Genomic DNA, 24,980 nt, shown 5'->3' on the forward strand with positions numbered 1-24,980 from the left:
GGGGGATTTGTCGCTCATAGGACGCTGTGAGGTCGAAATCCTGTTTTTTTTTTGGCAAACGGTCCTCTGGGAGGGCCCTTTGTGACACCTTCTAGAGACGTCTAGGAAGATTACGTTATAGAATGCGAAAGTTTTCGGGTTTTGCCATGAATTAGCTTTAATTCTGGACAAGGTAAAAGATTTTTTTTCCTTCCTTATCTTGCAGTGGACACCCAAAGCCCTCGGGTAGGGCTTGGGTCCTCCTTGGGAGCTCTAAGCTCTGGCACAATTCTTTAAGAATTGCTGTGGATTGACAAAAGGCCTTCTTTTGTCGGCTCTATCTCTTAAGAGATACGAGGGAGGCTGCAAAGATTTGGAAGAATAAAAGTTTTTTACCTGTCCACACCCCATCCCTATGGAGATTTTAAGCTGTCTCTTAATGCAGAGACAAACACTGGGCTTGAGAAAAATGCCTCATTCTCAACACCTGAACTCAGATCTGAATAGATTAGCTGAATCCCCAATCTCTCTGGACACAGTCCATCCTTAAAGTTTTTTTTCTTTCTAATCCTGGGACTGATTAACACTTATGCCCTCAGGCAAAAGCAGCAAGCCAAAACACACCCAGCACGATTGTGTCTTTAAAAGCTGAAAGACTCAGCCTAGTGAAACCTAGGACCAACCCACCACCTCAACTTTTTCCGAGTCCAAAACCTCAATGTTTCTTACACTGTGTTGCTAACAGCTGTTGGTTTCCCTTTAACTCTAACCTGAGACACTGAGCTCTTTTCTCAGGACAACTTCTGCCTCCTGAAAAAACATTTGGAGCGGAAGTGCCGTTTAATACAAATCTCTCCCAGACTTAGGCCTGTAGGTGCCCTGGAAACTGTCCGAGGAGACCGTAGTCTCTGTCCTGAGTTCCAGCAGGAGGAACAACTGAGAAACTGCGTCACACCACAGGGGCTGAATTGGCCCCCGGCGTCCTGCTCCCCGGTAGGGAATTGGGGTCTGGCTCTGTTTCCCTTTTTATCCCAGGACAGTCCCAACACCTCAGGGGCCCGTAAGCTGGGTTGGCAGTGCTGAGATACTTTGCACTCCCTCTGACCCCTTCCACCCCTCCCCCATATAAGAGTGGGGAAAGTGGGGGGAAGGCTTAGGATCTTTGCTTATTGACCAACTCTTTTTAAAGAAAGGTAGCACAGTTAAAAGATTTCTAAGAGCTTAAATTGCATTCTTATCTTATTTACATATATAGTCCTCCAGTTTCCCCTGACTTCTTAGTCCACACCCTGAACCAACACCAGGAGAAATTGGCTTTCCTGGAAATTAAGAGTGAAAGGGCTAAATTCAAGGCTACTTAACACTTTTTACTATAGACAAATAATTTTTTGCTCCCAGCATTTTCTCCTACTTCTCCTTGCTAGATGGGCCATCAGCATTTTACAGGTAGCCCACAGAAGGGACCTGATGCATCTCCTGTCGTCATCTCCATCCTGGATGACACTCCGGTTTTAACCTGCTCCCGAGATCTGGGCTTCAACCTTTGGACTCTCAACCGCCCTTCAGCCTGGAGAACATGGGACAACTGACTGCGAATGACTGACCGGGACACACACCCCTTAGATGCACAACTGTCATCCCCAAACCCCACACCTCATGCCTCACCTCCTGGTATGAACCCCAAATCTCTACAACCCTTGCCAGCTCGAAGCAGTTACGAGGAGATCCGGCGCCCCTTTTCCCACATGCCTTTGGAGGTGACTGCTTGAGGGGGGATGAAGAGGGGACCCCTGAACTTGGAAAATCCTGGAAGGAGAAAATCTTCAATTCTGTCTCAGTAAGAGACTTTGCCCTATTTCTTTTTCCTTAAATGAATTTAAGTTCCAACTGCTTGAGGGGGGAATGATGCAGGAAAGCTTCCTTTCTAGATTCCCACCCTCTCCTAGTTAATAATGTAAATTGCCCTTTAACTCACAAATCCTGGTCCCTTTGAATTCCAATAGAAGATCTGACCTGTTCCCAGCCGCACCCGGATATGAGCCAACTTTGGGGCTACACCCGAAAGCCCCTCGAGCTAAGTCTCCTATTATAAAAAGGCCACGCTGGGAACCCCTCTTGGCAGAGATTCCAAACATGGCTACCATGTGAGGACCCTCTGTCCACTGGACCCTCTGTCCAGTGCCCTCCTTATCTCTACCTTCGCCTATACTTTAACTTTACTTATCCAATAATAAACCTCTTTTATCAATCTAGCTCTCTGGGCCAATAAATGCTTTTATTGGGAACTTGCGCCGCTACTACTAGACCCCCTTGCGCCAAATCTGTACCCCAAACCTGCCACTAGACCTTAACCCTAATTTCATTTAGGTACCCCAAAGCTAGACCTCAACATCTTGACCCACATATCTTCTTCCTGTCCCCCAGAACTCACAGATCCACAGCCCTTGGCTTAATGTACTGAAACTTCCGAGCTGGTCCCCCTTCCTTTCCTGTGTGAGCAGGAGCTAGTCACTCGCCCGCTCCTCTTCCACGCTCGGAAATCTGGGCTGATCTTGCAGACTCACAAGATTGTCTTTATTGTCTTTAGAAAAATGGGGTTTTTTTAAATGATTTCTTCCCTTCTTAGACTACAAGCCCCAAAAAGGGGGATGGTAGAGATTCTGCCCTCCATGCCCCAGGAGAGAGCTCAGACAAGATTTATTCTTAAGATTGGAGGAAGACCCCCAAGTGGGTCTGAAGCTCCTACTCTTCACCGGCAGCTTCCATCAAGTCTCCTCTGTCCCTCCCTCCTTAATGCTGGGGCCTTCCCTCAGCTGTTCTCCAAATTGTGCTCAGTTGATCTTATTTGTAGAGGTCTCTCCATATTGTCTTCTCCATTAGGAGACAGGGACTTCTACCTTTCTTGTATCCCCCGTACTTAGCACACAGCCTGGAACTTAGTAGGTGCTTAAAAAGTGTTATTGACCAACCTAATCAAAGGCCCTTTGAGTTCTTAGACCTGTCCCCCTTTCCATCCTTCCCATTCAGCCCTATCTGGATCCATCTTGGCTCAAGTCCTTGTGCCCTCACCCCTCCCTCCTCCCAAAGGCTGGCTAGTGCTCCCCCTTCACTGAGCTAAATGATTTCCAGATATTGTCTCATTTGATCCTCTCAGCAAGCCTGGGTAATACCTGCTAATATTATCCTTCCCATTACACAGTTGAGGAAACAGAGGCAGATATTGAATTTGTCTAAGGTTATAAAGCTACAAAGTGTCTAAGGCTAGGTTTTAAACTCCCTTCTAATTGGGTCCAGACCCAGCTCTCTCTCAGCTGAAAGGGGGTAAGGATTGGGGGACTCCAGGAGGAGTGCAGAGACAAGATGGCCCTGATCTGTTCCCATCAGGGGGAAGAAGCTCTAGTCTGCATCATCCCCTTCCCACTCCCAGCCCTGTTGGATCCTCCCAAAAGCCACAGTAAACCCCCTGAGGAAGGGCCAGAGCACTGTGGCCTGGCCTGACAGGGGAAGGGTAGGGAAAAGGCTGGGTCTAAAGGCCCCAAGCACATTCACTGCCTCTGCCTCCGTTTTCTGTGCTCATTTTGGAGTCTACTCCAGGGGGGAAATGAAGTAGCTGGGGGTCAGGTATCAGTTCTATTGGTAAATAGTACTGAGTGAGCCATGTTCCCCTGGGGGATAGAAGCACTTCTCTGTGGACAGTGGGAGGGATCTGTGCAGGGGAGGGGCTCCCCGGGAGAGGCAGGAAACCACTGCAGCTGGGAGGGGAAGAAAGAGGAGGAGGAGGGAAGAAGGAGGAGAAAGTCAGAGGCTAAGTCCCTGCCCTGTGGGCCTTGTGATCCAGGCAGATAGAAGAGCTCCAGCTCTGAAGAGAGAGAGAGACCTCAGTCTTCCAGAGAAAGAGGAGCCCCCAGGGACAGCCTTAGCCTGGACAGCAGCAGGGACACCTCCAGGGTCTGCCCTTGAACCTGTACAAGGAAGACACAGCTCAGGAAAGCAGAGAGATTCCTGGGAAGGAGACAGTGGGTGACACAGCCACAGCCCAGCCCCATGGAGAGCCCTTCCAAGCCTCAGTGCAGGATGCTCAGCCCCTGGAGGGGGCTCCTGATCACAGGTGAGACTCCAGCTCTGCAGGTGCTCAGGGCAGGGCAGAGGCAGCTGGTAGAACTCTGACCCAGATGGAGACGGGGACCAGGGGGAAGGGGACAGTCCCAGGGCTCTGTCCTAGACACAGTCTAAGAAGGCTTGAACAAGGAGTTTTTTCTGACCAGGGGCAGGGGAGGTAATGGCAGCTGAAGGCTATCCATTCACATCCTGACACTCAGGGCAATGTCCAATGCTGGAACTGAGCAGTGGGGAAGGGAAGCTTTCCAGTCAGAGGAGAGCTGGGTGTGGATCCTGCTCTGATGTGTACTGGCTGTGTGACCATAGTCAGGTCTCCTAGACTCTTAGCTTGGGTTTACCTGGAACACCACCTTCTTCACAGTGATGTTTGGGAGCCAAAGTATCAGCCTTAAATGCACCCAGGGTTTGTGAAAAGGCCTTTCGTGGGTTTGGAGCAGGGAGATCTGGGTTCAAGTGTTGCCTTTGCTTTTTCCTATTTCATATCAGTCAGATATCTCACCTTACCCGGACCTCAGTTTCTTTGTTTGTAAATGGAGAGCACTGGGTTCAGGAATCTCTAAAGTCTGGTTTTTGTCCTCAGCCACAACACTTTGTTGCTTCATTTCTGCCTCCATTGCCTTGCCCGACACACTGGCAGAGCTGTTCTGAAACAAGCCCGGGGAGGGAGCCGAAAAAGTGTTATGTCCCAAAGGCTCCAATGCTCTGCAGAGGCTGGGGCCTTCACAGGATGTGCAGGCCCAGGAATCCCTGCAAACACCCCCACTGAGCTCCCAGCAGCCCCCGAGGCAGGCGGAGCAGCCCCCACCCTTATGTCAGGGACAGCTCAGTGGCCTTGGTCTCTCAGGAGGGCAGAGGGACCCTGCTGACCTCTGCCTGCTTCCTCCCCTCTCAGTCTCCATCCTCAGCTGCTGGATCCAGCCAACGTCTGCTCAGGCCACTGTTGTTCCAAACCCTCCCTTTGGGGAAGTGAACCACAATGTCACCTTGGACATCCAGGGCTTCTCAGGCCGGGCTCTCTTCTATACTTGGTACAGAAAAACAGTAGCAGAAACCAACAGGATCGCTCGCTACACGGTTGCAAATGGAGAGCAGAACCCTGCAGACATCTGGGAGAAAATGCTCCCCAACGGCTCCCTGCTCATCCCTCACCTCACCCTCAGTGACACTGATGACTACCTTGTAGGCATTGTTAATTCTCAAGGAGACCTAATAGTTGCACAAGGCCATTTAACAGTGTATGGTAAGTGCTGCCCTTCCTCTAGGCCATGTCTCCCTCCTATTCCCTCTCTCAGTCTGGGGTGAGAAGCTCCCCTAAGGGAGTAGGGAGAATGCAGAGCATGACCCTCCTCCCACCCCCCCCAATGAGGACCAAAGAGGCGAGAGCCCCTCCAGGTCAGATCCGTGTGATCATGGGTCACTGGGAGCGCTGCAGAGGTCAGAGGTCACTAACTTCTGAGGCTCTAAACTGTTATTATTGGGGGATAATTTCCTGCTTCCTCCCAGCTTTCCCAGATCACATGAAACTAAGAAGGGGCCTGAGGGCTTGAGGGGTGTCTGGCCCCTTCCAATTGTGCCTGAACCAGGCAACATGTTCCTGAAGTTCACCTTCCCTAAGACAGTTAAAAATCTGCTGGGGGTGGGGAGAGCATTGCTGCGTCTAGGAGGAGCATTGCTGGGTCTGGGGACTGATGGGTCAGGAGAGCCCACGTCCAGATTACCCACAGCCAAGAGCCAGATGCACAATGGCCTTAGTGCCCAGGAGGCACTCTGTTCTTCTGAGGTTTCCAGAGCTGGGAGGGAGCCCCCAGGGGAAGGAACTGTGTCACCTCCATTTCTAGAGAAACAGGCAAGATAAGGGGCTCCAGACTTCTGGGATGGGTCAGCCTGGGACAGAGGGTTCCAACTCTCCTAAGCCCCAGCTGGTAGAGGAGAAAATCAATTCAGTGCCCAGGAGGGGACCAAGAGGACTTGGGGCTGCAAGGAAGGACCACGTTCCCAACAAGGAGAGCTTTCCTGCTGGGAAATAGGCAAACAAGGGCTGTCATTCTGTGGAGCCAGAAGGTGTTCGAGGGTTCTGGGCATCATATTTCACCTGATTCTCACAAGGACCCTGGAATAGAGGTGCTGTGTTTGTAAGTGAGGAAAAAGAAACAGAGAGTGAGTGATGTGGCCAGAACTGGTCAGTGGCTGAGGCAGGATTCGATTTCAGGGCTTCCTGACCCCACATCCAGCATTCTGTCTACTGCATTCCCTCACAGCCTCCTACCTGCAGGGTCACCTCAGGAGGGAGGGACTTCTCCAGGACGGCCCATCTTCCAGTAGGGACTAGCTGCCCACTTGACAGGGAAGCTTGACAGGGAGGAGGGTCAGCCCAGGCTCCTTGGCACTTGCTTCTGTGGTGGGCAGGGCTGCGAGTTGACCCAGAAGTCTGTTTGTGGTAGGATGCCTTCAGTGGCTACAGGTGAGAGGCAGGAGTCAGGATCGGGGGGCCCCTGACAGTCATTGCTGGCTGTCTTTCTGTCCCTGAAGTGGGGAGCAGAGAATACTGTGGAGAAAGGAGCTAGGAGTCCTCCATCTGGTGATTCTCAAGCATTGCTTAGGCACCTACTGCATCCAAAGCAACTGTCCTGGGCATGGGGCATGGCAGGCAAAAAATAAATAAGAAAATCACTTCCCTCGAGGAGCCCGAGTTCTGTTGAGGAAACACATAAACAGGAAGGTAGAAAGGACCCGAGAAGCCCAGGAAGCAGTTCCAGATGAGGATTTGCCGGGTGGAGGCAATTCCTGGGGGAGCAACAACCTCCAAAGTGGGCCGGCTCCTGGTCCTCCAATCCTGGCCTTCCTGAGGCCTGTTGGGCACCAAGCAGGGGCTGAGGGATGAGGCAGCTGGCCCAGCATTAAGCAGCTGGATGGGACCAGGCAGAACTAGCACCTAGAACTCTTGGCTCCTGGGCGGGACCACTAGTTAAAGACAAGGTCACTGGGGAGGGAGGGCACTAACACAGGAGGGCATCAGAAAAGGTTCCTGGGGCAGGCCCTGCTAAAGGGGCATCTGGAAGGAAGAGAGGGGCTCCATGGGGGGGAGGGGGAGCAGGAGGAGGGCCTCCCTAGCTTGGGGCTTGGCTACCCTCCTCAGCACAGGACTCTTGGATAGTTGGGATCCAGGAAAGAAACTCAGCCCACTGAACACTAAAGAGCCTGGGCAGAAAGAGGGCAACAAGAGGGCCCGGTGATGGGCTGAGACAAGGAACTTGTGGGGGCCAAGTCTGCCTCAGTTTCCCTGTAGAGTCTTCTCAGGCCTGGAGGAAGCAAAGGATTGGGCTGTTCTGAGGGTCACAAGGAATGGGAACTGGAGGCTCCATTAGCTGCTCCTATTCCCACCAAGTGGGCAAAGGAATTGGGCAGCGAGGTAGCCCAGGGCAGGATAAAGGACTCTAAGATCATTTGGGGAGGGGGCTGTCACCGGGGGCAGGAGACAGGAGGACAGGCTTCTTGGGGGAGGTAGAAGGAGAGCTGAGCCAGGCAGGAAGAGGGTCTCTGCAGGGTTCTCCAGGGTGAATGCATGAAGGGAGGGAATGAGGTCACAAAGAAAGGAAGAAAAGCTAAACTAGGAAATCCCCGATCACTTATGGCTTTTCCTTTATCATTTTGTGCTTGAAGTCAGGTTTGCTACAATATGAAGGCTCTAAACAAGGGTGGGGGACGATGCAGACAGGAGGAGGCTGCGCCAACCTGGGCCCTCCAGGGACTCAGAACACTCAGGAGGCCCTGCTCCCCCCCACCCCAGCTTTCTGCAGGGATTCCCTGAGATCAGAAGGGGTCATGTCGGGCACTGGCTTCTGGCTCTGGCTGCTGGGTTCGGCTTCTGGGCTGCTGTGTTGTCTTTCTCAAGGAGCACGAGGTCTCTGGGCTGGTGGGATTCCCTTCCTTCCTTGCTGCTGGAGGCTCTGACTGGCTTCTTAGCCATGAGGAGGTGGCTCTTATTCTGGCTTCTCCCTTCCCATTGGCCATCCCTTCTGATCCCTTCCTGTGGCTGGGCATCTCATCCCCAGAATTCATTCTTCTGAGGCAGCAGGACAGGCAGAGTCCATGAGGAGTGACCGTCCCAGGGCATCTCAGGCCACCGTCCCTCCGCTCCTCTCCCATGGAGCTCGCTTGGCCTGGTCAGTGCTGGTGCTTTGGCCGATGGGAGCAGCAGGGGATGGAAGGGGAAGGAGGGGCAGGAGAGTTCGGTGTGAGTTACGGGGACTCTGGCTGTACTTTCTTCCATGAATATCGCTTGGATTCCACGTCACCATTGCCAGGCAAAGGCAGTGTGGGAGAGGGGACGAACACTGGGATCGGGACAGCGGGACCTGCCCTCCAGACCCACTTCTGGGCAATGGGCTGGTCAGGGAAGGTCTGAGCTCGGAGCATCTGCCAAAGAGGGAGAGAGGGTTGGCCTTAGAGTCCGGGGGCTTGGGTTCAAAGCCAGCTCTGCTACTTACTGTCTGTTAGATCAAAGACAAGTGACAATACAGAAGCTCAGTTTGTTCTGTACCGATGAGGGCCCTGACCTGGATCAGGGGTTCTGAGATTTCAGAAGCTCCATAAACATGGATGGGAAAAAATTACATCTCAGTTTTCACTAACGTGATTTTCTTTCCAACCCTGAGTGTTTCATTTCACGGATGTAAAACCATGACCCTGAGAAGGGCCCACAGGCTTCCTCAGGCTGACTGCCCAAGGCCCCCAGGAGACACAGACGGGGAGGAGCCAGGAGTCCTGATGACCCTGAGGTCCCTGCGAGCTCACTGTAACCCTCTACCCTGTGATCCTAGGCCACCAGGGGCACGTCTCAGGGGCAGATGGTCATCAAAGAGAATATGACATGGGTGAGAAGGAGTGGGATCGGGGCAGATGGCTCAAGGAGTGCAGGGGTCTGAGGCGGTAGGTAATAGTGAGTTCTTGAATATTCTTGAGGAGAGGCATGATAGGACCAGATCCAGGCACACTTCTGACTGTTTTTCTCATAGTGTGATGTGTGGGTTGGAGAGACACAAAAAAGGTAGAGACCTGCGGCCATGCAGGGGTGATGGAATCCTGATTTTTCCCTGGAAAAGGAGCTGAGGATCCTTTAGTGCCATCCTCCCATTTTACAGAGGAAGAGACTGAGAGGCTAAAAAAAGGAAGGGATGTGGCTACGATCACATAGGGAAGAAGGAGTTGAATCCAGGATTGTCTGACTCTAGACCTGGGCTATTTCCACCATGACCCATTGTGGGTAGTGAGCAGTGTCTTGTCCCCAAGTGGCCCATGTCCTGCTCCTCTCCCCCATGACCCTTCCTCCATAGCTCTTGTCAGACCTGCTCGGGGCACTGAGCAGAAAGCACTTCTTCCAAGCCTCGATATCCCCCTCTGCCCCTCAAGTCTAAGCCCCTATAACTAGGACCTGCCTTTCTATAAACATGGAACAACTCACCCTGTGCAGCACCATATGCTTTACAAGGAGTTTTTATATAGATGGTCTTATTTAACCGCCAAATACTGTAAGGTGAGCATTATTATCCCATATTACAGGTGAGGAGATTGAGGCACAGAGGCCTTAAATGACTTACTAATGAGTCACACAATTGATAACTTGGACATGGTTTTAGCGCTAAGTCCAAAACTAGTGACTCTGCCACATCAGGCAGAAGATCGTTAGAGGCTGCCAAGGCACCTTCCCAAGCAGCCAGCTGTGCCTTCCTTCCCAGGAGCGTTCTCACTGCCCAGCTTGTCCATGCTCACTGCCCAGCATGTCCTCACTGCCCCTCAGGTGGCTATCTGATCTCGGCCCTGTCAGATGCTTGGCCAATCCCCCTTCGTCTCATTGGATACAAGGAAGAAGCTTTGTCTGAAAGGAAGTATTTTCTCCCTCTAAACTTCTCAAAAGGCCCATCAGAGGGAGTGTAAATTCCACCAAAATGGAGCAGAAAGAAGGTCAGAAAACTCTACTATTTCTAACTTAGTTCTCTTGGGAAATTAATCCTTAGAGAGCTGAGGGAGGATGACCTAAGAGTGAGTTCCATGAACCTGCTGCAGTTGGCCCAGAACTTATTCTGGGACACACAGCTTCCTCAGTGATAAGGCTGAAACTACAAAGAACCCAGGAGATGGAAAAGTTCCTATCTGGGCCTTCCTTGGGCCATGAAGGCTCAGGAAAGTCCATCCCCCTTGCCTCAGCCTCCTAGCATAACAGCATCTCTAAGCTAGAGAAAATGTTGAAGATGACCTTCAACATTCTCAGATTTAGGACAGGAAACTGCTATGGGAAGGGGAGAGGCCCAAGGAGGAAATAAATGAATGTTCTGTAAATTCTGTGTCTGATCTGCCCCTGGGGACAAGTTGCAGTCCCAGGCACAGGGGATGTGAGGATTGATTAGACTCCTGGACATGGGAGCCTCCTGACTCCCAGCCCAGGATTCTATCCTTTGCATGCTGCTGCTTACTAATCTATTTCCAATCTCTTCCTTTTGCTTTGTTTTACTTTGGAGTTAAGGTAGCATCTCTCTCTCTCTGAGCACCAGGCTCCATGACCCTTTCTCTGGCCTGTGCTCTCTGACCTTCACCAATATCCCCATCAAGGTGTGGAGGTGATCCTTCTTGAAGACCAGGCCAACAGAGGATAATTTTTCCAGATGCTGCCAAGCTAGAAAGGCCTCAAGGACAGCCTGGACAATGGACGGGCGATGTTACTCCCCAACCAGTCAGTCTCAACCCACAAAGATTCTGCCCTGGGAGCTTGGGCTCCAAGTGAATGTCTTTTCCAGTCACAGTCATTCAGGAATGAACTTTCTCCTAAGGAGTGAAGAACCTGATCCACTTCAGAGAAAGCAGGGTCCATGCCAGTGAAATCACAGGTTCTTTGGCCAATGTTCCAGAGCCTAGGATCTTTCTGAAGTCTTAGGGAGACTACTTCCATACTTGATACTTGGTTGGAAGAAAACACCAAACAAAATTGCACCCAATAGTCATTTTCTGTCTATTTTCTGCACAGGGCCACTATCCAAACCTTTCATCAGCAGCACCAACATGGCCCCAGTGGAGAACATGGACAATGTCTCCCTGACGTGCCAGGCTGAAGGTCAAGATGTCACATACCAATGGTTCATAAACCAAAGCTCCCCAGCTGGTGACAGGACAGTGCTGTCCCCGGATAACAGGACACTCACCATAATCAATGTCACAAGAGAAGACCAAGGACCCTATAAGTGTGAAATCCGGAACCCAGTTAGTTTCAATGAGAGTGAATTCACACTGAATATTATCTGTGAGTAAATTCTCTTTCTGCATGGTGCATGTTCATAACCTGGGGGTGTGTTCCCAGAGGTCAAGCCCATCCAGTCACTGATCTTGAGTGCTAAAGATCAAATCCTTGGGCTGCCCATTGCTCTTCATTTTAGGGAGCCCAGACTGGCCCTAACATGCCTTTCCATCTGTGATGGAGTAGGCCTAGCCAGGAGCAAGAGAAGGCCTTAAGACGTTTCAAGTTCAGGTACCTCAAGTCCAAAGCTGAGTGGATGAGGAGCTATGAATTTTCCAGTTCAGAAGAATCAGGGAGATATAATGGTCCCTGGGACTGGGTAACAGAATAGGAAAACCCCCTCCCCTCTGCCTTTATTTCAATATGAAATCATTCTCTTTGCTCCAGATGGCCCGGATACCCCCAGGATTTTCCCCACAACCCTGAATTATCCTGTAGGGGCAACTATTGAGTTGAATTGCTCTGCTGAGTCTAACCCACCTGCCCAATTCACTTGGCTTAACAATGGAATTCAGATGGCATCCTCATCCAAGCTCTCTATCGCTAATGTGTCTCTGAATCACACTGGCATCTATACCTGTAAGGCATCTAACTCTGTCACTGGCTTGTCTAGCAGCAAAGACATCAATATCACAGTCTCTGGTGAGTAGCTGCAGGCCCTCGGCTTTGTGTGCCTTTTGTTGGCCTTCTCTAGCATGGACAAAGCAAGGAGAAGTGACGTTCTGGCCTCCTGGGTACCAAGGCACTATGTGTTGTGGTGGAAGGGGCTCTGAGCTCAGACTCAGGAAACTGGAGCTAGAATCTTGACTCTGCTTTCCATCCCCTGTGCACCCTCAGGTGTCCCTCTTGGTTCCTGAGACTTAGATTCTGCATCTGAACAATTGGACAATCTTTCACCTCCTATATCACAGAATTCTGTGTGGAAAAAGTTCTTTTTACATTTTAGGTTCAAAAAGACGTGAGCTATTGCTGTTGCCGTTGGTGGTGGTGATGATGAGGCTGTTGTTCTGTCCCATTTGCCTTCCATTTTCTAGAATCACAGCTGCCCTTGGACCTGTGGTTTTGCCTTCAGTCCATTTCACTCGATGCTTTGAGGTCACATAATGGATTCTAGTCTTGGTTAGAATGCAAGCTATGAGAATGTTATTAGGGCTGGCTCTGATCCCCTCTTACAGGGAAATGCAGACAGTGAAGAGGAAAATTAATATTATCTCTGTTGATACAGAAAAACTCAGCTCTGCATCCATGTGGTTCTTCTGTGACATGAAATAGCGCATAGGTACATGCCTGATGTCAGATTGGGCTCGGGTCCAGGTAAAGGTAGAAATACCTCTGCATCAGTTGGCTGACTCTGGCATCTCACCACTGCCTCAGTTCCCTTGTCTGTTAGCTCCCTTAGCACTGCACTCAATCTCTGTGGACAGTGGCTTCTGCCTGGATACTCTGTCTCAATTGTGTGTACAAGATGGCAGACCTTTGCATTACTAGTCACACTGATGGGCAGTAAGACCCTAGAAAGATTATCTGTGACTTCAGAGTTTCTTTTTCCTTTTCAGTCCTATTAACAACTCATAAAATTCATAGAGTTTTTTGGTTCAAAACCACAATTTCTGTCCCAGACACTGGGGGAGGAGGTACAATGGAGAGCAGGAGAGAAAGATAAAACTGTGACTTGGGACATGAGCTTGGGAAAGTCAGAGTGCAGCAGTATATGGCATAGAAGGGGTAATGACCTTTTTTTGGCCTAAATGTGAACATAAGGATCACTATGGTCCACATATTAATCTGGTTTTTAAGTAGAATATTATTTTTGTGTTGTTATATTTTTGTGGATCTTGTTACAGTATAATCTGGTTCAGACTGCACTCAAGAGTGTTGGAGTTGTATACTTGATGCCAGTGACCTAAATTACCTTTTTCTTAATTTAGTTTTTTCAATTAATCAAAATCCAATTTCTCTGCCTCCTCCTTCTTGCCCACACTGCTAAAGAAAAAGAAAATTCTTGTGACAAATATGGAGGATAAGCAAGGAAAACTCATTCTCAGATTGACTATACCCAAAAAATCTCTACTGGTATGTATCCTGAGTTCATCATCTTTGTGTAAGAAGTAATGGTCTTATTTCACTGAGTATCTTTAGGAATGCTAGTAGGTCAATGCTTTGATCAAAATCTGAAGACTTTCCAAGAACTTTGCCTCTGCAGCATTATAATGATTGCATGAACTATCCTTTGCTTCTACTCACTCAATTCTGCATCAGTTCATACAACTCTTCTGAGTTTTCTCTTCTTGATCTCATCCCAGTAGATGTTCTTATCAATGATTTGGGCCAAATGAGATTATATGTAAGGAGCTATGTAAAGAATGCATAATTTTGAAACTTGAGAAAGAAAAGATAGAAGGAAAAAGCTAAGAGGACAGTTACTATATGCAGCGTAAATTAGGATCCAGAAGCATCTCAGGATGGTGGCTCTGTGAATAAAACGGGATCAGATGAAAATTATTAGAATCAGGCAGGTCCTGAATTTGGGTCCAAAAAGACCAAAGCATAGGTAAGCATGGATCCTGATGGGGAAATTACTGAGCACTAAACTGAAGGAAAAACAGAAAAACTAAGTAAGGATGGTTGACTCAGAGAAGGGAAATTGGGGGCAGACAATTTACCTGATTTTTGAAAACAAGGTTAGGTTTCCTTAAAAAAGAGCAATCTCCCATGGAAGAAGAGATCCTTACAGAAACCCAGAATCCAAAGGTGAGGCAACAGTTCTTCTGAAAAGACCAGTGGAGTATGAGTGAACTGTAATTTTAATACTTGAGTCAATGGGGGGGTAAGGCAACCAAAAACCCTGAAGCAATTACAGTATTTTCACTTCAAAGAATAAGGAAACAACAGTCCTTCTGTACTATCAATGGCCCTTGGAGTACTGTATTTGGTTCTGGATTTTAAAAGTTTCCAAAGGACTCTGATACACGGGAGAGCATTCAGAAAAAGACAAGCAGGTTGCAGAAAGGGCTAGTGTGCATATGATCTGTGGGTCACCTGAGGGAACTTGTAAAGTTGATCTTGCATTTTTTGTTGGAATCTTCCAGTGAAAGGCAATTAGACATATCCCTTCTGGCCTCCGAACCAAGAACACAGAAGCAAATGGAGACAGGGCGCAATGACCTCAAAGGTTCTATACAACTCTGTATTCTATGCTTCACTGAAACTCCCTAATAGTTAGACCTATCCAAAAACAGAATGGGTTCCCTTGAGAGTTAGTAGGTTCGAGTGAGATCGTATCTTTAAAACCCTTAGGACAATGCCGAGAACACAGTAGGCACTTAATACTTGTTCCTTTTCTTCTCCATCCTTTCTTTCCTCCTCTTTAGAGTCTAGATAAGCCAGGTAGAATGTACTAAAGATTCTATTCCATGTGTGAATTAGACTTGTTCTACCACAGTGCTAGCAACTTGGAAATCCCATGGTTATATCTCTGAGGTTTGTGTAGCTATCAAGAAGAAAAGGGATTTGTCTTCTTGGATTTCCCCAGATGAAAGAAGTAAATGCTGAGAATCTTGGATGAAAGGGGAAAATTAGGCTAATTCTCTCATGATTAAAGTGGTCCAAAAGAAGAATGGCAGAGAGAAGGCTTCTCTTCAGCAGAGGCCTCCAAACAAAGACTTGATTGGGTCAGATGAGATGACCTACTCTTCCAAATCTGAGTTTCTGAGGAAGTCACTGAAAGCAAAAGTTGGGAGAGGAAGCTTGACAACAGTTAGTGTGGAAAAGATTCAGGGTTTAGTGCACTAAAAGCTAACTTGAACTTGGGTTGCAGTAATAACAGCACCCGACCTGCAGCCAGGGAAGCACAGGTCCTTCTGGCCCCAAGCAGTTCAGGCCACCCCGGGAACAAAGGCTTTCTACAGTTTAGAGCACCTTGTATTTAATAAGAATGTGGACAGGACCCACTCATCAAGCTGACCCTCAACTTTTCATTGAGTCTGGAATGTGACCCTTGCTTCTCCCATGCAAGATATGGCTGGAGAGACTCCAGGAGGCCTCTGGGTCTATCATCAAACGACTGGCCTTTGTAAAATGAGCAGAGGCCCATAGCTCCAAACTTGGCCAGATAGGAATGGACTTTTCAGGCTCAGAGCTTCATGGTGTCCATTTGCTAAAGGAAGAACTAGGGAAGACCTCCTACAAATCACAGTCGTTCCAAGTACTAGAGTATCCACTCCCAGGAATGTGGTGACTCAGTCATGGCTGGAGGGATGGGTCAGAGGGGGACGTCTCAGAAAGCAGCCTCAGAGCCCTGAAGGGCCCTTGTGGAAGCAGGTCAGTATTGCTCTGTATGGTTCCCAAGGGGAGAGCTAGGAGCAGACTGGGAAGTCACAGGGAAGCCAATGGCACACAGTATAAAGGAGACCTCACATGTGGAGCTGTCCACCAGGGGAAAGAGGCCTGATGACTGATGAGGTCACAGAGAAGCAGAGGCTGGGTAACTATTGATCAGGCCTCCTGCAGGACTTTGGGACCAGATGCCCTCTGCCATCTCTGGTTCTCTGCTGCTGAGATAGTGGCAGAGAGTTGGCCCCCTATGAGTGTCATCACAGCCAAGGCTACTGAGCCCTTAGGGATGCTGCAGAACATCTACAAACAGAGAGAATCTGCTGACCTCTGTGTGACCCTAGCTGGTCAGGGGAACAAAAGCTGAACTGAAGAAGGAGCAAGGGAATAAACATTTAGTGAGTGCCTATGGTGTGCCAGTCCCCCACGAACCTCTTTACCAATATCGTCTCATTTGATCAAGGACAGGACATAAGACCAAAATCTGCAGTCTCCCCATGGGACCACAAGCTCCTCTTGCCACAAGCAAAGCTTCTCAATATCCTAGGAATCCCCAGCAGATGCCATTTATCTGCCTCTCCCATGGGAGGTCTGTGGAAGGGAGCACTGCCCCACAATCCTTATGGAGCCCAGCTTTGGGAAGGGACTCTCACTTTGAAAAAAGAAAGGAGAAGGCAAAAGGGGTGAAGCACCACAGAGGCCCCCGCAATACCCTGTGAAGGTACCTCAGGAAGTGGTACCCAAAAGAAAGTGGCTCTGAGCTCAGTGCTGTCCCTCCACCAACCACTCCTGTGCCTATCAGGAGAGAACATCCTGCAGGGAGAAGCTGGGATGTGCTGAAGGGAGCCCAGCTTCTGAGCCAGGACACTTTGGTTCCAACCCCAAGTCTGCTGTTTCTTAGCCAACCCACCTTGTACATGTCACCCATCTCCTGGGAACCTCCATTTTTCTTATTCAGGAAATAAGGGAGTGTATTAGATGCTGGGGAAGACTTTTCCAGATGGAGAGCCAGGATCCTCTGACCAGAGCCTGTTCTGAGAAATGCACATAAGCAAGTTTGAGCAACAAGGGAATGAGTTCAGGTGCTGGAATAGGGAGCAGGAATGCTCCTCCTTTTGTGCCAGAGAGCCCAGGACAGTCAGGTGATGGATTCCAGGGATCCCTTCTCACAAGGATCCCTTTTAAATCCAGAAAATAAAAGCCATAGGAAATCAAAGGAAATTGTTCTACTTTAATAGTTATCAAAACATTTTTAAAAAGATGCCACATTAAGAATTCCTGGAATAGAATGAAATAATTGATAAAAAGAAGGAAGAAACCTCAGTAGCCAAGGAAGGCACTGGGCCTGGATTAAGAAAGAACTAGGGTTCAAATGTGGTCTTAATAACAATAGCCCCTACCTCCCAAGGTTCTTGAGAGGATGAAATTAGATAATACAGCATCTCGTACAGTGCTGGCCAATAACAATAATCATAATAATGAGAATAATAAATGTATATAGCATATAACACATGCCAGGCATGTAGCAGGCACTTGATTGATGCTGTTCCCTATTCCCATTTCCAACTTAGCCACTAGATTATGTATGTCTCAAAACCAGTCTCAGGGAGGGGATAACTCAGGACCCAGCATTCCCTCCCCTGGGCTTCTTTCTCACTTTCCTTATTAGCATAACCACTGAACCAGGGGGCATCTCCTTACCCATGGATCATCACTATATGTCTATAATGCAAATGCTTGGACTTTGGGTGGTTTTTTTGTCATGAAGACATGACCTGGTGAAGACTCAAGCCAATCACTCACACAACTTTCTTTTTCTCTCTATAGAAAGAACAACCAAACCTAACCTCACGGCCAACAGAACCAATGTCATAGAGAATGAAACTTTGGCCTTCACATGTGGCACAGAACAGACGGGAGTGAACATTCTGTGGTTCTTCAGGAACAAGTCCCTGATTCTCAATAAGAGGATGAACATGTCCACGAATAATCAGACCCTCACCATCCTGTCTGTGAAGAGAGAGGACGCTGGGTCTTATCATTGTGAAATCCGGAATCCAATCAGTTTCAGCACAAGTGACCCCATTATCCTGACTGTGAACTGTGAGTGACTCTGAGTGTCCTCTCTCTCCAGGCCTTTCCCAAGCAGTAACTCACATCTCATCTCTTCTCTTCTCTTCTTTACACAGATGGACCAGACAACATCATGTTTGTCCCCGAGAAAGAAGAGATTGAGGTCACATTCAACAAAACACTGATGTTAGAGTGCCGTGTTGAGTCTTACCCACCTGCCCAGTATATATGGCAAGTCAATGGCACCGTGAACCCTGACTTCTCTAATAGTACCTATGTCATCAAAAATGCAACTTGGGAAGATTCAGGACCGTATACATGTCAGGCAAAGAACAATGTGACCACCTTGTCGGTCTCTAAGAGCATCATAGTTAAGGTGGTTGGTAAGTGTTCTCTCTCTTCCTCAGAGACAAAAGTTTTGGGGGCTGGTCAAAGATGGGGGCTAGGAGCAGGTTCTCAGGCTTATTAAGGAAGGCAGGTTTTCACAATGAATTGGCAGAAGATACATAAAGAAAGAACCTGATTCCAGGGAATGTGGTCAGCCTGGCAATGAGTGTCAGTTCATTTACAACTAAAAATGGAGACCAATCTCCAAATTGTAATATACAATACAGGTTCATTCATCATTTGATACACATTTAGCTACAAACTTTCTACAGAGCACTGTGCTAGGCCCAGAGGGAAATATAAAACATTTATCTAAGACTCCGTTACCAATTTCAGGAACCTTAAAATCTAGTAGAAGGACCAGACCCTAAAGACAGGTAAGTGATACACAATATTACATGATATGCATATTTAGACTATAGCTACAAAAAAAAATATTGTAGGAGAGCTCAGATGGGAAAGACCATTCCAGCTGGGGAACTGGTCAAAAATCAAGTCAGGTTTCATAAAAGAGCTATCACTTGATTTGTGTTTTAAAGGATGTGGAGAATTTCAACAAATCAAAGGGGAAAATATTCTATTTCTGTGGAGAAATATCTTGAGTCAAGGTTCAAAAGTGGGACTGTACACTATGTGTTTGAGTGGTGAATGTAGAACAATGCAACCTGAGCGATAATACATGGCCAGAAGAATATTAAAGAGTTCTGCTGCCATTTTGTGAAAAGTCTTGAATGTTAGACTAAGACCACCAAAGGTGACTTAGTACTTAATAGGGAGTTCCTGAAGCCTAATTAACAGAGAAGAATAGGTGGTCAAACATATCTGATTGGTATGTCATTCATCAGCACTGGATAGATTAGTAAGACTGATTCAAAGGTGAGAGTTTTTTTAACATGACCATTGTCACATCTCTAGTTCATTTATGACTTTGTCCAAATAACTTGGATGTAAAAATCTGAGGAATCTAAAGTTCCTTTTTCAGCCCCTCAATTCCAGGCAACAGCTCCCAGTTAATGAGATGAAAATAAAAGAAATAAAGCTGTTAGTGGGCAGGAGTCATTATACAAACGCTTTTTAAAAATACTTTGTCATTAAGAAATCAGGCAATGGAGCAAAATTCTACATTTAAATCAGATTATTCATTCATAAAACAAAAAAAAAAAATAAGCAGGGTGATAGATTAGAAAGTAAAAGCCAAATAATGTATTATCAACAAGTAATAAAATTGAACTATAGAAGATTTATGGAGATAAAAAAAATTTTCAGCAAAAAGTATCCTGCTTCAGCTGAAATCAAGTCCCAAATTAATCATTATCTGAGGCAAGTTTGCCACAAAAATGAACATGCATTTTAAAAAAGTAAAAGTTGGAAAGTTGTATTATGCATTAAGGTATTATTGACAACAAGTTACTGCACCAAAAGAAGCCACAATGAATATACACCAAAAGACACAAAATCCAAAAAAAGTAAAGGAAAAGGTAACCAAATTTTGAAAGAATGAATGAAAATAAGATTATAAGGGACTTTTTAAAGGCTAGACAAATATGATCTATTCAAACTTCACCCTCCTATACAAACAAAAAAAAAAAAGAAAAGAAAAGAGAAGATGGTTAAGGATTTAAGTGGAAATTTATAAATGGATTTGTTGTGATTATTGGATAGGAATAGAAAAGAGCATGCATGTTTCTCAGCTGTATATGACATTTTAAAAAAACTGACCATGCATCTAAGCATAAAACTTAGCAAACAAATGTTAAAAAAAAAAAAAGCATTAAACATATCTTATCCTGATTGCAATGAAGCAAAACTTATGATCACTAAAGGGACTTTGAAAAAAAGATTAAAAATAATACACTAAATCATTTAATTCTAAAGAACTGGTGAATGAAGGACTGTTTTGTCATTCTCCTTTTGTCTAGAGTAAGTAACTTTATTTGCATGAGCAAATCTTAACCATCCAGTACCAGATAGTAATCATCATTATGGGCCAGAACTTGAACCAAGGTGCTAAGTCACTGTAATTGATAGAGACAATGCTTCACACCTTTAAGAGAGTTCACACATTAGAGTTCACACCTTTAAGAGAGTTCACAGCTTTCACATCTTTAGAGTTCACACCTTTAAGAAAGCATATAAGGAGGAGCCCACTAAAGGACAAGTCCACTGAGACTCTGGGAGATTCACAAATCAGGATTCAGTCCAGAGATTCACAAGTCAGAAGGACAAGCCCACTAAAGGAGGACCCCATTCTTGGAGGCAAGACAGATTCATTCCAACTTCAACCTTTGTGCTGGCTGGAGACATATCAGAGAAGAGAGGCTGCAGTTGGCAGAGGCAAAGCACAAGTGGCAAGAGATAGGCTCTAAGAAAGCTAACCGGGCTATTTGGAAGGAGACAATAAAGGATCTGAACTTTTAACAGCTAGCTGCATTTGAGGTGATTGTTACTTTGAACTGAACCCAAGGCTGCCTCCAGAAGCCCCCCAAGAAACCTGCTCACAGAGAACATTATATTTTAGAGAAGAGAACATTACATATTGGTGCCCAAACATGGGACAGACACAATCCCGATTCCAGTGGAAAAGCCTCCAATCCTTATTTCAATGGAAAAGCCTCTGATCCTGATTCAGTGGAAAAGTCTCCTCGATCCAGAAATTAGGGTGAGTAAAAGGAAACTTTGTTAAAGGGCGAAAGTAATATTTCAGCTGAAATGGGACAGATGTTTAGAAGACAACCTTCTATTTCTCTTCAAGGAAAATGTGTAGAGAGCATTGTCAAGGTTATGAAAAGCCAAGGTTTGATTATAATTTGGGAGCAGATCGCTGAACTTTTAGAAACTGTACAGTACATATCTCCTTGGCTGTCTATGGGGGAAAAATAGATTTAGACGAGTGGAAATTAGTAGAACAACTTTGTTAATTCTACAATAAAAATGGACTTGACTCAATTTCCAAAGACACATTTAATACATATAATTTAATACAACTGGCTTTAGGAAATTACATTAAGTTATAGAATATGGAAAAAGAAGAAGGAGCAGGAAGGGGAGGTTCCAACTAAACTAGGTGAAAATGATGAAGAATCAGATAAGAATTCACAGCAGGAGAAATTAGAGCATTCCTAATCCTCTGACCTACTTCCCTCAATTAACCCTTCATGGGTGGAGGGAGAAGGAGGAGGGGGAGAGGCAGTAACACAATGAGTACCTCCTATGAAGCAGCCTATGACAAAATTGCTTTAACCAAAAGGCATTGGTTAAAGCAAAAAATGAAGGACAGGATGTATCTGATTTTATAAATGCATACCCTGTGATTGAAGAGATTGACTCTTCAGGTCAAAAAAGGAGAAGATACACTTCTTTTCATCTGGAAAAAATTAAGGATTTGAAACAAGGTTGCGCTCCTTATGGGGCTACATCATCTCATGTTAAGATGTTAATAGATAGTTTGGCTTATGAAATCTTTACCCCAAGTGATTGGAAATCCATAGCAAGGACATGTTTAGAACCTAGACAAAACTTGTTGCGGCTTTTGGAGCATCATGAATTATGAGGAATTCAAACCAGATGCAATAGGCAAACAGGAGTTAATGTACAAGTCACTTTTGACCAACTAGCAGGTGAAGATCAGTATGGAGAGAATTTAGAACAGATTAATTATCCCATAACAGTGTATGAGCAAATTTCTAAGGCTGCAATAAAAGCTTGGGATTGCCTCTCTGGACAGAAAGATGGAAGTAAAGCCTTCACAAAAATAGAGCAAGGTCCCAATGAAACTTTTGTGGATTTTGTGGGACATTTGCAAACAGCTGTCACAAGAACCATTGGAGAAAATGCAGCTACAGAAATAATGACCAGACATCTGGCTAAGGAAAATGCTAAGTAGGTTTGCAAAAGAATTATATGGGGAATACACACAGATGCTCCTTTAGAGGAGATCATAAGACACTGTGCCACAGTGGGCACAAATGCTTATTATACCCAAACTATGATAAACATAGGAAGACAGTGTCCCTCTTGGCAAGTGACTTCTGGAGAAACTTGTGGATGTTTTCAGTGTGGAAAACTAGGACATCTGAGAACCCAATGCAAATACAGAGATAGAATGAGAGGACAGGGTGAGAGAATAAAACCCAAAACCCCATGTCAAAATGCAATTGAGGTTTCCACTGAGCCTCAGAATGTAGATTGACCCAGGGAAATGAGAGTCAGGGCCCAGCCACAAGATATCATACAAAAGACAGGTGGGGAGTGATGGCAGCTGAGTTTACGCCCAGAGAATCTTTAGAAGATCAGGACTCTGATGTGATCAATCAGCCAAAAAGTAATCACATGTCAGAAAGGGATTACATGATCAGTCAGTCAAAAAGCAATCAGATAGCAGAAAGGGATTAAAATTGAGGAGAATACAAGCTTTTTAAACCAGCAGGACAGTGTCCAGTGCAAACAGTTCCAATGTAATTGCCAGGTGATGAGGAGAGATCTAGAAAGTGGTGACTAGAAGAGAATTAGATAGGTTAACTGCTTGGGAGAGAGGGTTTGCTTGTATGCCTACAGATGCAGAAGGAAACAGATGGGTGACAATGAGCACCTGGAGAGAGACAGAAAAAGAGAAAAATCTGGAAACAAAGGAGAAGACCTAAAAACAAAATCTTCAGAAATCATTGGATTCCCTAACACAAGATAAGACTGTTACAGGACTTGAAAAGCAATAGAAATCATTGGATTCCCTAACACAAGATGAGACTATTGCAGGATTTCAAAACTTGCAGGAATTATTGGATTCCTGGAACATGAAGTAATGGACAATAGATTGGTTTTAGACTATTTCTAGGACATATGGACATGTATAATTCCTCATATTGATTCATGTTATTTGTTACATCACTATTAGCCTGTGTTATGTTACTATGTGCTTATGTAATTTATGTAATTATGTGCAATACCTCCCAAATTGATGATTTATGTATACCAGTTTTAAGTGAGGCCCGTCAGAAACCTGCTAATCTGATCTGATTTCCCATTTCCTCTGGTGTTTTCATCTCCCTTCCTGAGATGTCAGGGAGGGCATGATCACCTTCTTTTTATGGTGTTTTCACTTCTTTTTTGAGTAGTCAGGGAAGGCATGATCACCTCCTTTTGGGGTGTTCTCATTGTCTTGAGAAGTCAGGGAGGTCATGACCACCTTATGTTCTAAATCAAAAGAAAGTGGGAGATGTTATGGGCCAGAACTTGAAACAAGGTGCTAAATCACTTTAATTGATAGAGACAATGCTTCACACCTTCAAGAGAGTTCACACGTTAGAGTTCACACCTTTAAGAGAGTTCACAGCTTTCACATCTTTAGAGTTCACACCCTTAAGAAAGCATATAAGGAGGAGCCCACTAAAGGAGAAGCCCACTAGGACTTCAGGAGATTCACAAATCAGGATTCCGTCCAGAGATTCACAAGTCAGAAGGACAAGCCCCATAAAGGAGGATCCCACTCTTGGAGGAGCCCACTCTCGGAGGCAAGACAGATTCATTCCAACTTCAACCTTTGTTCTGGCTGGAAACATATCAGATAAAAGAGGCTGAAGTTGGCAGAGGCAAAGCATAAGTGGCAAGAGCTCTCAGAACTAAGGAGAGAGATAGGCCTCTAAGAAAGCTAACCGGGCTATTTGGAAGGAGACAAGAAAGGATCTGGATTTTTAACAGCTGGCTGCATTTGAGGTGATGGTTACTTTGAACTGAACCCAAGTCTGCCTCCAGAAGGCCCCCAAGAAACCTGATCAGAGAACATTATATTTTAGAGAAGAGAACATTACAATTATCAATGGTAATATGCAGAGCACTTGACATACAAAGATAAAAGACATGGATTGGAAGAAAAAGTGGAGGCAGGAAGACCACTGTGGAGGCTATTGAAAACTTCAGATAGAAATTGATGAGGTCTAGAATTTGGCCAGGGGGATGGGGAGGAAGAGAGAGATAAGTTTACAGAGTTTAAAGTTAGATGAATGTTACAGATATCCCAAAAAGAATGGGAATTTGATGTCCAGAGAAAAGAAGGTACTTGGCCAATATCCCACAGGTAGCAAATGTCAGGATCAGAATTTTAATCCAGGTCTCCAGAATTGAAACAGAGGTGTTTGTGGTTGTTTTGTTTTGTTTTATTCTAGTGCACTGCTTTTCAGATATAAATAGCGATTTCAGATTGAGATGTGACAAAGTCTCTCCACATAGAATCAATGCAAATAACCCTACCACTGGGGAAACTGTCACAACAATTTGATTAGATGTGAGTTTTAAAGGAGGGAGAAGGTCAAAAATGTGTTTCGTTGACTGGGTGATTAAAAAGTGGATGGTGACATCAACTAAAATAAAGAAGGGAAGTTGGGACAACATGGAGAGGAAATCATGAAATTAGAGATTGCCCAGAATTTGATAGACTTGTCTATTATTCAGGTTCACAAATTGTTTGTCACAGTCTGTAATGTGACAAAGGATATCCAAGGTCTGAAGAACAATAGTTGTTTGCTTCATCAATCAATAAACATTTATTAATAACATACAAACTATCAGGCTCTGTGTACGCAGGAGGAGATCCCTCAAAAGCACTCATGGTTCCTTTTCTCTGTCCACAGAACAGTCTATGGTAGGAAGTAATGGCTCCTCACTCTCTGGAGGTGCTATCACTGGCATTGTGATTGGAGTATTGGCTGGAATAATTCTCATTGGGACCCTCATCTATATCCAGTTCTTCAGAAAGACTGAAAGGTAAAATGATTCCTCTCTTCCTCTCTTCCTCTCTTATAGCTGATCTCTC

At 45.9% G+C, this 24,980-nt stretch overlaps 2 protein-coding genes across 16 annotated transcripts in view; both read left to right on the plus strand.

The window, feature by feature from the left end:
- LOC127556357 (carcinoembryonic antigen-related cell adhesion molecule 5-like) overlaps positions 1-24,980 on the plus strand; it is a 254,523-nt gene that overhangs the window by 186,229 nt on the left and 43,314 nt on the right. For 5 of the 15 annotated variants that reach the window (XM_051989449.1, XM_051989452.1, XM_051989450.1 and 2 more), the window contains exons 3-7: positions 11,117-11,389; positions 11,771-12,025; positions 17,543-17,818; positions 17,905-18,171; positions 24,799-24,931. In XM_051989449.1, the coding sequence (XP_051845409.1) occupies positions 11,117-11,389; positions 11,771-12,025; positions 17,543-17,818; positions 17,905-18,171; positions 24,799-24,931 (1,204 nt within the window). The remainder of the gene's footprint in view (positions 1-11,116; positions 11,390-11,770; positions 12,026-17,542; positions 17,819-17,904; positions 18,172-24,798; positions 24,932-24,980) is intronic. The other 10 variants (XM_051989462.1, XM_051989464.1, XM_051989461.1 and 7 more) reach the window with 3 other exon arrangements.
- LOC127556359 (carcinoembryonic antigen-related cell adhesion molecule 5-like) overlaps positions 3,809-24,980 on the plus strand; it is a 115,539-nt gene continuing 94,367 nt past the window's right edge. Inside the window, exon 1 of the mRNA XM_051989466.1 lies at positions 3,809-4,087. Within this exon, the coding sequence (XP_051845426.1) occupies positions 4,024-4,087 (64 nt within the window). The 5' untranslated portion in view covers positions 3,809-4,023. The remainder of the gene's footprint in view (positions 4,088-24,980) is intronic.

This window comes from Antechinus flavipes, chromosome 3 (genome assembly GCF_016432865.1).
Source record: "Antechinus flavipes isolate AdamAnt ecotype Samford, QLD, Australia chromosome 3, AdamAnt_v2, whole genome shotgun sequence".
In the NCBI taxonomy this organism is placed as follows: domain Eukaryota; kingdom Metazoa; phylum Chordata; class Mammalia; order Dasyuromorphia; family Dasyuridae; genus Antechinus; species Antechinus flavipes.